The sequence below is a fragment of the Drosophila miranda genome, chromosome 2, assembly GCF_003369915.1.
Source record: "Drosophila miranda strain MSH22 chromosome 2, D.miranda_PacBio2.1, whole genome shotgun sequence".
In the NCBI taxonomy this organism is placed as follows: Eukaryota; Metazoa; Arthropoda; class Insecta; order Diptera; family Drosophilidae; genus Drosophila; species Drosophila miranda.
This window is the reverse complement of record NC_046675.1, coordinates 27,131,743-27,143,092: the sequence shown is the minus strand read 5'-3', so window position 1 is coordinate 27,143,092 and position 11,350 is coordinate 27,131,743. Positions and strand designations below refer to the sequence as shown.

At 50.4% G+C, this 11,350-nt stretch overlaps 1 protein-coding gene across 2 annotated transcripts; it reads left to right on the top strand.

Moving 5' to 3' along the window:
* The first annotated feature begins 516 nt into the window (after window positions 1–516).
* On the top strand, window positions 517–10,637 carry LOC108156277. 2 transcript variants are annotated; one of them, XM_017287650.2, is made up of 3 exons: window positions 517–2,257; window positions 8,597–9,492; window positions 9,592–9,680. In XM_017287650.2, exons 1-3 carry the CDS (start codon window positions 1,465–1,467, stop codon window positions 9,592–9,594), a joined length of 1,692 nt encoding a protein of 563 aa, XP_017143139.1. In that variant the 5' UTR covers window positions 517–1,464; the 3' UTR covers window positions 9,595–9,680. The 2 variants fall into 2 exon arrangements, with proteins under 2 accessions (XP_017143139.1, XP_017143138.1); XM_017287649.2 differs by having other exon boundaries at window positions 525–2,257; window positions 9,609–10,637.
* Window positions 10,638–11,350: the final 713 nt, after the last annotated feature.

Below are 11,350 nucleotides of genomic sequence, written 5' to 3'. Positions count from 1 at the left end.
TCATCGTTATCGACGAATGTGCTGCGGAAACATTTTTCTGTGCCAACATTCTGAGCTAGCAACATTGGTAAAAGTTTCCGCAACATTCGGAAATTTTGAATACAAATCCGAACTGGCTTTTGCCTTTTTTGTTAAAAAATCTTTAAAAATGATACAATCCCTACTCGCTTCAAAATTACCATCCTTGCACATGCAAACTCTATTTGCAAAACGCCTAGAACTAAAAGTGGTATGTTCTGTACTGATTTGTAGTCGAGGTTAGCCCAGCTGCCACTCGGGTGAGCCAGAAAGGCTCGTTACAATAAATAAATACGACAGTTTATAAAGTTCGATCATATAGATTTTGCGGAACTAGGGATATATTGTTTATTGTACGTTTTATCCATTAGGTAGCTGAATCACAAGTTGTTCAGCTGCGAAGAGAGACAAATTCACATGATATGTTACCTGCTCTCGCACGGCCGATCAGAAACAGGTAGTAGCGGCTCTGGCTGAGAGCGTCGAGCGACTTCGACAGACTCAGGCAGCGGCCTCAGATCTCTATTCATTTCATTCCTCAGTGAGACACGGTCGCGTGCACAAGTTCCAAGCGGTCGAAGATCCGAAGACTCAAGAGATCCGATCTAAGCCTAGCCAAGAAGGCCAACGAATCAGCAGACATTGGGCCACAGCAGCTCATTAGCATTCAACGGCTGAAAAGATCTATAAATACGCAGAGTGAATGCAAAACGGAAACCTGAAAATCAGAATCCCATGACGCCATATTTGTTTTTTGACTTGATTGAGCGCCCGACTCCACTGTGTAAGTGAGTCTCAATCGCAATCTCGAGTGTCTCGTCGCTAGTGAGTGTGTGTTGATGGTACGCGAGTGTGTGACTGAAGCTTGGGACGGACGACGACAGCAGACGACGGAGGAGCTAGGCTAGCCATCGAAACTAGTGAATTATTCCAAGTGACACAAACGCATTACGAATTCTTTGAGCCAAATTTCGGGATCGAGAATAAAATTGAAAATTGAAAAGTCTAGCCGTGCCCAGGGCTGGCCTGTGTGTGTGGCTCTGTCTACACCGCTATGGACGAGTGTGCGTGTGCCCCCGCGTGTGTTGGTGTTTCCCCGATATTGTGTGTCAGTGTGCGTGCTTGTGTGCCCGTGTGGCTGTGTCTGTGAGTGCCCAAGAAATACCCGCTTACATCAGCGAAAAGTTAAGAACGAACACACACACACAGACTTGGCTAACACACAGAGCAAAACCAGAAAATCCACATTGTTCGGGTTCGGGTTCGGTCTCCGTCGCCGTCGCCGTCGCCGCGCCTCCGTCACTGCCCCTGCCCCTGCCTGCTACCAGCAGCAAGCAACTCGAAGCTCCACTACGTAGCGATCGAAACGTAAGCCATCCATTCGGTTGTTGGGGCCCTTTGTTCTGGGCACAAGGAATTTTCGAAATCTTCCAAATACTTCTGAGAATGGGAGACTCCACGCCCATTTGCCGTTGCCGCGTGCTCTATTTGGGTAGCGCAGTGCCGCGCCAGAGCAAGGACGGGCTCCAGGGCATTCAGGAGCCGCTGCGCAGTCTCTACCCCTCGGAGGGGGCCGTGGGCGCCAAGGGCATCGACAGCTGGCTGAGCGTCTGGTCGAACGGCATTCTGCTGGAGAACGTGGACGAGAACCTCAAGCAGATCACGCGCTTCTTCCCAATCGAGTCCCTCCACTACTGCGCAGCCGTGCGACAGGTGCTCATTCCGGAGCGCGGTAACGCTCATCCGGAGCCGAAGTTCCTGCCACTGGATTCGCCCTTCGCCCGCATGCCACGGGCCCAGCATCCGCCCATCTTCGCCGCAATCCTGCGCCGCACCACTGGAATCAAGGTGCTCGAGTGCCACGTGTTCATCTGCAAACGGGAGGCTGCGGCCAACGCTCTAGTCAGGTGCTGCTTCCACGCCTATGCCGATAACTCGTACGCCCGCCAGCTGGAGACGGGCAGCACGACGGGTGGAGGTAGCAGCAGCGTCTACGGCACACTAAAGAGTGCCGCCGGCAGCAAGTCCAACGGCGACCTGGCCAGCGTCGGACTGGCCAATGGAAGCGGACATGGCAGCCATCATCTGGCCCTCGCCGCCCAGGGCGGCTGGAGGTCCCGAGCCGGCAGCACAACGACGCTAAACAGCCTGGGGCGTGCATCCAACGGTCATGGCCCGAACGGCATGAACGGCGGCAGCACTGGCAGTGCCGCGGAGGGCTACACGTCCGTCAAGAACTGTGAGTATCCACATCGCATATTATGTATCTGTGCAACAAGTTTGTTGCAAAAGTCTTTTGTCAAGTCCGCTTGCGTCATCCGCATACAGTTACGCGGGGCTGGCCTGGTACAGTTACCCGCTGATGACGCGCCAGCTAATTATGTATTGGCCTGAGTCGACGGCCTGGCCTCTACACATCCCACCTTCGGGGTGATCTCGGTGCTGGAGTACGGTGCAGCAATCGACAGGCTGGTCAACACAGCCAACGCCATCGCAGAGATGAGCCTCACCTTGAATGTTGTTGGTACTAGTGGTAACAGGTACTGGTAGTCGTGCACAGGCCACCAGAAACGTGTCTCATGGGCACTCGGACACACCTTTCACGCTGTTGGAAAATAGAAATTGTTGGACAGTGCTGGTAGTACTTGGGTGCAGTCCAGGCATTCCGTATCGACGTTCAGTTGCTGGACAGCCGGATCGGACATTCGTCTCCGGCAAGAGCCATCCCAGAGACACAAACAGAAACAGAGGCTGCGACTGAGACTGAGACTGAACCTGGCCGCGATGGATGGTGAAACGATGACGCGAACGACAATAGCTCTGGTGACGTCTTCAAAGTCTGCCAACAGAGAGAAACACTTATCCGCTGTTTTGCTGCGTTCCAAACACTTTCCACTCATTTAAATTTCAACGATGGCGACCAGACAGACAGACAGACAGACAGACTGGCGGACGGACAGGCCAGCTCAGCGGACAGAAGCCGGGATGAAACAGGTAAAAACTCACCGGTTTACGACTCAGTTGTTTCTCTGTCGCCCCAGCTATGGCAAAGTTATGATAATTACCATGTAAATTGCTGAAACTGAGGAAAGCAGCCCTGCCTCGTGTCTGTTTCCTATCACATCTCTGACTGCCGCGAATGCAAACAAGCACGATCGCGATCTCTAGCTTGGCATTCGAATTAGCCGAATTTCGCTTTCGACTTTGACTTGGCTAGTACCAAATCCCACTCCCTAGTCGCTAATTCCCATGTATATATTATACATGCCCGTCAAAGCGGCAGTGTGTTTGCATATAGAAAGCTGAAAATATGAAAAACATTATTGGTCTGCCTTAAGTCAATCCACTAGATAACCAGAAAACAAAGTATTTTCGTTTTCATTTAAGAGTAAATTAATCCATTCACTTAATAATGAATTAATGACGAAAATAAGTAATGCCATTATCCCCTGTGCTCTATGAGTGCCGGGGATAAAAAGGTAGTTGCTTCGAGTCGAGGAAAGTACGCGAGCATTTATATATACTTTAAGAGCCATTAGCTGAACTGGATTTTGTTTAATTGGCGGAAGTACATATACTCAAAACGCACATTTCCCTCTTTTCATTATAACTAGAGTATTTATAACATTGCTTAAATCCAAATCGACCATCGATAGCTCTGCCAGCTTACGCATTCGAATCGATATACTCGTATATCGATGTCTACTCGTACGACCAGGCCGCAGAGTGAGGGAAGCGATTATGGGCGTGACTTCATTCACATGCTAATTCCCCGGACTTTCGCATCTTCATCAAAACCGAATCAAGTGACTTGCAGCAAGCGGTCCGCTAATTGATGAAAGCCCATTCCTCCGCTGGAAATTTATTACACCAAGACGTTTGTTTGCTTTGTTTGGTTCTCACAGCCTCTTGGCCACTCTCTGGCACTCTTGGCCAGTTTCTGTTGCCAACGAAGGAGACACCGACACCTCCGGCCTTTCTTCGCCATGGACGTGGACGTGGATGCGGCCCCCTCGAGAACGTGGACGCGACATGATGTATTGCCGGTGCGGCAAGTTGAGTTTTTGGTTGTTGGGAACTGTGGTCGCGTGCAGATTAGCGGTCGCCGACATAGGTGCCGCCAACGCAGCTGCGGAGGAGCAGCGGAGACTGGAATTGCGATGGTTGGCAGGGGCATGGCGCATGGGGCAGTGGCACATGCATATGCGCTCAGCGAGTTTACGTAAATCAAGATGAGCTCGTGAGAAAATTTTCGGCTAATGCTCCCTTTTTCTTATGAGTAGCTCCCATTTGGGAGCCATTCGCTGCGAGCGGTGGGAAGGTAGCGGCAGCCAAACCAATGTACATATGTATGTACATACATACAGATATGTATGTATACTGGAAGTCGCGAGGGGTCGACAAAACACGTCAATGTGTGAGTTTCTGAGTGAAACTTTAGCCGAGAAATGATCAAATCTACCGTGGAGCACGCTCATCTCCATCTCCGTCTACGACAATCCTACGAGTAAGACTATATGCAGCGGCGTGTGTGTTAGTGTGCGATTTTCTATTCATTAACATTTTTAATTTGCCGCTGGCTGTCGCTGTCGAGATCTTTGAGACTGGAACGAGGTCGGTTCTCTTCGGGTCGGATCAGATCGGATTGAGGTGGGAATGTCAGGTAATTGCGTTTTGCTTTCATTAGAGCGACACTCACAGTGGATCGTGTTAATTAGCCAGACCAATTCCAAAGGATTTCAATGGCAAGAAAGCGTGCTGAGTGCATTCGGAGAGTGTGCTTTCCCCGCAACTTCCCCTGCTACCACAATCAGGTGCAATCTGGCAAGCCCATTTTCAATCATTTCGTTTCTTTGACGAAAGACCTGTGGTCACATATGGGTGGCAGTGCAGCATGTCAGCAAATACGAGTATCAACCAGAAAACAAGTTGGCTACTTGCCACAAGTCAGGCTCCAGTTCGACAGGCCTAGAAAACATTTCATAGGCTCGTATAAGCGCGCAATCCGGCAGTCCCTCACATACAAGAGTGTGTTTGAATTTCCATTATCATCTGCCAAAACTTGGTCGTTCGTGTTTTTTGTGCTTTTTTGGGAAATTAAAGCACTTTTTCCTTTCCTGGGTGGCGCTGATGGGATTCCTCCCACGGATTCTTGTATAAACTGCACTTCCGTTTTCCAGAAAGACCACTGTGGCAGAATGTGCAAGAAACCGTTCATTAGGTATGAAAGTGTCGCTGTCTTCATCGTCTTGGGAATGCCTGGCCACTTGACCATGACAAGAGTATTGTGCTCGTACATTTTTGAATGCAACCTGCCGCTGTAGCTGCCACTGCCGCAGCCTCTGTTGCTTGTCAAGTTTTAGACGCCAGTTCCAGCCAGAGACCGGCTTCCGCTGGCGATGCAATATTTCTGCGCGGCTATTACGATCAGCGTCTGCATCCATCTGGCAAACGATCTCTGCTGCCACTGCCACTGTTGCATTATTATTATGCAAAGTGGCTAGAAAAAGAGACGGGGATGGGGAAGGGGATGGAGAAAATGGTAGTACATAGAGCCAGAGGGAGCGGGGTAGCAAAAAAAAGACGGGACACATTAACCGAAATCCAGTTGCAGTTGAATGACTCGGTTGCATGCAACAGCCGGCCCGCTTGGCCACTTTGCAACATTGTCTTGCGGGTAGTTGTATTTTTTCCGATGTGACTTTGATCGTAACTCGATTATAAAAATCTGACTACCCGATCGAAGTGCTGAGACATACTTCAGATTTGCCTGAAATCTCGGCACACTCACGGCTCCTTCTCCATCCGTACATATGTGCTACGGGTACATACATACATATGTTTGAATGTTTGATCATGTTTGACCCACTTGCAGTTGCCATCTGAAGTCGTGGTTTCTCTCGGAAGCTCTCTCCCTCTCTTCCTCTCTATCTGTGAAGGCATTGTCGTTGACACTTGAGGTACGAGTTCATACGATGTCTATACAAGTTTATGAACTCGTATGTACATATGTATGTATGTACAATGTGCAGGTGTGTGCATATACATATGCCGAATAAGTAGCTCATGCACGCCACTTTGCATAATTATTTTAATTTGGATAAAATGGCTTGCACTTACAGCCGCTCTTTTTAATGCGATCATAAGAAAAGTTGGCGGAAGATACCTCGTCTCGAAAGTGACCTCTCACGGCATAAGCACGAGATACATTCGAGTTATCCAAACGAAAGTACTCGTATGCATTCATTCAGTCATTCAGGCATTCAGGCGTTCAGGGATAGACTGTATTCCGATGTTCCGTTTTCATTGTATTGTTTTCGAGGTACTCCTCGCACTCCAGCCACAAAACTCGTACACACCGCTGCAGATACAATACTGATATCCACCAGAGTGGGGTGCTGTTAGTCATTCGTCTGGCATTCCACGCTGGCATGTTCGGCCTAGATTTCGCTCTGCAGCTGCGACTTTGGGTTCGAGCCCACGATCTCCAAAGGCAATAATGGAAAATGGTAGGAGAATTCGGCTGGCTCGAAGCTGCCGCTGCACCACCGAAAGGCGAAGCGGCTGCTGCTGTTGCCACTCCTCTTCCGCCCGAATGGCTGGAATTTGAGTGGCTCGGCTAAATGCCAGCCAGTGTGTTTTGGCGAACTTTGGATACGTGATATTTCGACTTTATTTCAAGTTGCCTTTTCCATCCATCGGCGGCTGCTTCTCTGGCAGGCACCGAATCTGCCTTGCCTCAGCTCGAGCGCACCGCGTCTTCTCCTTCCCCTTCCCCTTTCCCAGCGCAGTGCAACGTGGAAATACGATTTTCACGCACGCATGCCCACAGGCCGCTCTCCCCTGTCCCCATGTTCCCACACAGTGAGTGCTTTGGACGTAAGTGAGAGTCTAAATTTTACTTTTAGCTGCAGCTACTTCTACCTCCATCGATTATGACATAAGTCCGACTGGGGGATAGGCACTAGCAAGGTTGTTGAACAGGAGCGCGCGAAATGGGAAATGATTAAAGATCGACTCCGCGGACTCCCCGGTCTCGGGCCTGGCTGTAAAAGTAATTAACTTTTCGCAGTCTTACTTAGATACATAAGTATCGGCGCTTCCTTCGAATCGGAGCCAATGCAGCAAGCGGGAATTGGAAATCCGCCGGACTTCCGCAGCCACTTACGCAGATTACATTCCCTGCGCGTAAGAGCAGCTCCGCAGCTGGGGGTCAATATACCTCCGGCCGAGTGGATTTCTTAGGGCGTATGAGGATGAGGCAATCAAGCCACTGAGTAGAATACGAGTAGCCAACGAAAAGCCAGAAAAGCCAGAAAAGCCAGAAAAGCGGAAAGCACACAGCAGAGAAACAGAAAAACGGTGGACGTAAACAAAATTATGGCATGGCTTGTACTTGTACAAAGGCAGCCACGGAAGAGAACAAAAAACCCTCGCAAGGTGACTCGTCGGTTTGTCGTTTGCCGAACAGAGTGGGTCTCTGGACTGGAGCTGGCACTGGCACTGGCACTGAATGGCAGTGTCCGAATTGTGCTGGGAAGCGGGGGGTTAGGGGTATACGACAGACAGCTGCAGGTGTAGCCACGTTCAAGTTATTAAATTACCGTTATTTATTACAAAACCGTTGCCGCCGTGGCCCAAATGCGATGCAGAACCGCGACAACTGCGGCCTCTGTGTACGTGCATACATACGAGTATATATATATGCAAGTATATTTACTTGTAAGTGTGTCTGTTTCTGTGTGAGTGTACCGCAGTACCCGAGCCGAGTACGATAGAGGCGGCGGCCAAGAAATACCACAGTTAAATCGAATCGAACCGAACCGAGCACGGGCGGCGATCGCAGTCGACCAGTCGACAATTTGAATGCTTCTGCCGCTGCGGCGCTCTATGGTCTTGGCCTGTTTCCGTCCACTTGGATTAGACGCGCTCAGCTAATTTCCAGTATTTTGGCTGATTTGTATTCCAATGCTTTGCACAGAGGTCCAACGCTCCACCCCACCCCACCCTCTTCTCTGGGTTTGGCTAATGAATCAGCAATTTGCCTTGAGCGGCAGCTCGAAAGGCGACAAGTGCCCCGTGCACGGGGCCCAAGGTCTCGCGCCCTTGTTGAATCCCTCAACGAATATCAATAGCCAAGTATCGGCCATGAAGGTCGAGAGAAGTCTTACAAAGCTCATTTTCATTAGCACTTTGCCTGACAGAGGCACGTCGATCACAAGCTGTGACATTAGCAATCACTTATGACTTATGTATATCAGAAAAAGTCTTTAATTTTAAGATAGTCAAATCAATAAGTCGTTAAAAATAAATGTATAAATTACAACCGGGGCTTTGGGTATCCGCCACCAATGACTTATGACATATGTATATCAGAAAAAAATCTGCAATTTTAAGATAGTCAAATCAATAAGTCGTTAAAAATAAATGTATAAATTACAACCCGGGCTTTGGGTATCCGCCACCAATGAACGGGTATTGAAAATATGATCAACTTTTGTCAAAATAACTTTAGTTGGCTGACCATTCCGTACTCTTCTAGACCTGTATTAAAGCAACGCATTTGGTATTCTTGCAGTTTACGGGAGCAGCGCTGACCTGAACGTGACCGGGGACGACGGCGATGCTTCGCTGTACAACGGGGATGAGAACCACAAGGTGTGGAGTGGGTCCCAGGATCAGCTGGACAGCATCGGGGTGCCCGTTGAGAGTCCGTACGAGATGTTCACAGGAAACACCTCCACCCTGGGCAGGCCGCTGCGGGCCCGCCAGATAAGTGCCCCCATCGATGTACCTCCGCCCCCCGTCAAGGAGGAGCGCAAGCAGAAGCGCGACAAGAAGTCGTCCAAGTCCAGCGGGAGCCAAAGCCTGTCGGGCACCCTCATCAGACCGAAGCCCATGCACCCTGCCGCCATGCATCGCTCTGGCCTTCAGAGCTCTGCCGGTCCCGGCAGTGTCATCTACGGGCCCGTCTCCGGACACGGACACGGACTCGGGCCGCACTCTGCCCGCTATCACACCATCAGTCATCGGGGTTTCCCCCCCGGTCCACCGCCACCCAGTCACCTGGCCCACCATCCGCCGCAGCTTACTCATCAACACCATATGATGCACCATGCGGCACACCAACACATGGGCGGCATGCCACCCCTTCAAATCCCTGTCATGCTGCCCCAGCAGTACGCAACACTACAGCCATCGCGCTCGACCAGCAAAAAGAAGAAGAAGGACAAGAAGAACGGTGGAGGCGGAGTTCCCGTGGGGATGCCCATAGTGCCCCCCATATATGCCTACCACCAGCAGCAGGCCATGGGTGGCGTCCCGCCCCCGCAGATGTCGCAGTCGATGATTGGGGAGCCGCGTCCGCTGGGAATGTCCAGTCGGAAAATGGCGGCGTCGATGGGCAACGGGCTGGATGACTCTGGCAACTCGGGTGCCGAGTCCCCGTCGCCAGGAGGCACAGGAATTTACAAGGTAAGTCAGCCTCTAAGGCCGTCCTTCGTGGGCTCTCATTAGAGGGCAACGTGGCGGTTGCCAACTCCTCGATGGGCCTCTTACATGCTGTGATTCAAGTAAGTCTTTCGTTGCAGCGCAAGGGGCACCTGAACGAGCGGGCCTTTAGCTATTCCATCCGCCAGGAGCACCGTAGTCGCAGCCACGGATCGCTGGCCAGCCTGCAGTTCAACCCACCGGACATGAAAAAGGAGCGCGAGATCGCGCAAATGGTGGCGGGCCTGGATCTGAACGATGGCGAGCGACAGATGGGACCGAGCACTCTGCAACGCAAACAGGCCGCTATGACGATGACGAACGGCGGAGGACAACATCCGCATCCCCACGCGCACCCCCCACATCCACATCAACATCCGCACCCACATCCGCATCCGCATGCCATATACGGGCCCCTAGGTCCCTCCAGTAGCTTCGGCAAGCCACGAAGATAGGAGTTGGGCGGATCTGTTGCAATACGAGTACGAGTACTTCTGGATCGCACTAGGCCGAAGTGCATAGGATTAAACAACGTTTAGCGATGCTGGTCAAATTAGAAAGGGAACCAATCGAAGCTGCGGGCTGACCTCGACCTCGGTCCCCCTCTACAGCAAACACAAGAAGCGGTCAGGTCATCATACGGCAGATATACGAGTAGAGACAGGAGGCAACGGACCAGCGAGGGCGAGGTCCTGAGAATTCCAACATTGAATCCAATTTAATCAATGAATATGTGTGCCTTATTAGGTTTATACTATAAGTAAATCCGTTAGCGGGTGTATCCATGAATACATGAAACACCGTACTTTGTACTTTAACCATCATAATACATAGTGTAGAATAATATAACACCACTGCTTGACCACTGCAAGCTCCGGCTGAACGAACTAATGAACAGATAACTTCCGACTGGCGTCAAAGGCGATCGATCACAAATGTACAATATTCTATCGAGTGGAGAGTAATTTGCCACGTGAGAACTCCCGTATTTCGTTCTGTTCACATTAGTATCGTAAAATAGGGTCAGGAAATAGAAGAACAGAACTATCCATATACACACATATATTCGTATACATTTCAATATGTACAATAAATATAATAAATTGTTAACGGAAGCACGAAGAACAAAAGAGATCTTTCCTCCTGGTGGCGATCATCTTGTGGCTATGATGGCTGTGTCCTGTCACACCCAAGAGTCAATTGGGATGCGGGAATGCAACGTCGCTCAACTTGGATTGATTGGCACCGAGCTTCGAGGCTGAAGCGGAGCCGGAGGCGGCTCGAAGCTGGAAGCAATCATGGCACATGGACTGGCCTCCCACAGCAAGAAGAAGAGTGCTGTCCCGACTTGGGCTTGGGGTTGGGCCTAGACACTGTCAGTCCCTCGCCCCAGCCAAAGTTGTACAACCATCATGCATATGCCTTCTGCATGCAAATGCGGCACAGCGCTCGATTTGCATACGAATGCGGTGCGACTTGGAAATGATTATTTTGTGGAATGTTGCCAGTGGACAGGTACGCAGCCGTCGAATAGAAGCGCATAGAATCGGCGCAGCATAAAAACGCCATAATTCAACCATATCCGTGGAAACAGAGACGCTCCATCCGAGGCGTCCCAAGGAGTTTTGACAGTTTTGAGATTGTCGCGTGATTTTCATTTTTACTACAATGAGGACAGATGAAATATGTGAATAAGAGATGAGAGATGGGAGATGGGAGAATTCAGCTCAGGCTGTCCAGCCCACGCTTTCACTTCCAGTTTCACTGTCGACCCCGAGGCTGGGCGCAGTAACCAAGACAAAGTGCTCAGGTGCAAAGCGGCCCGACGTTTACATAATGCGAA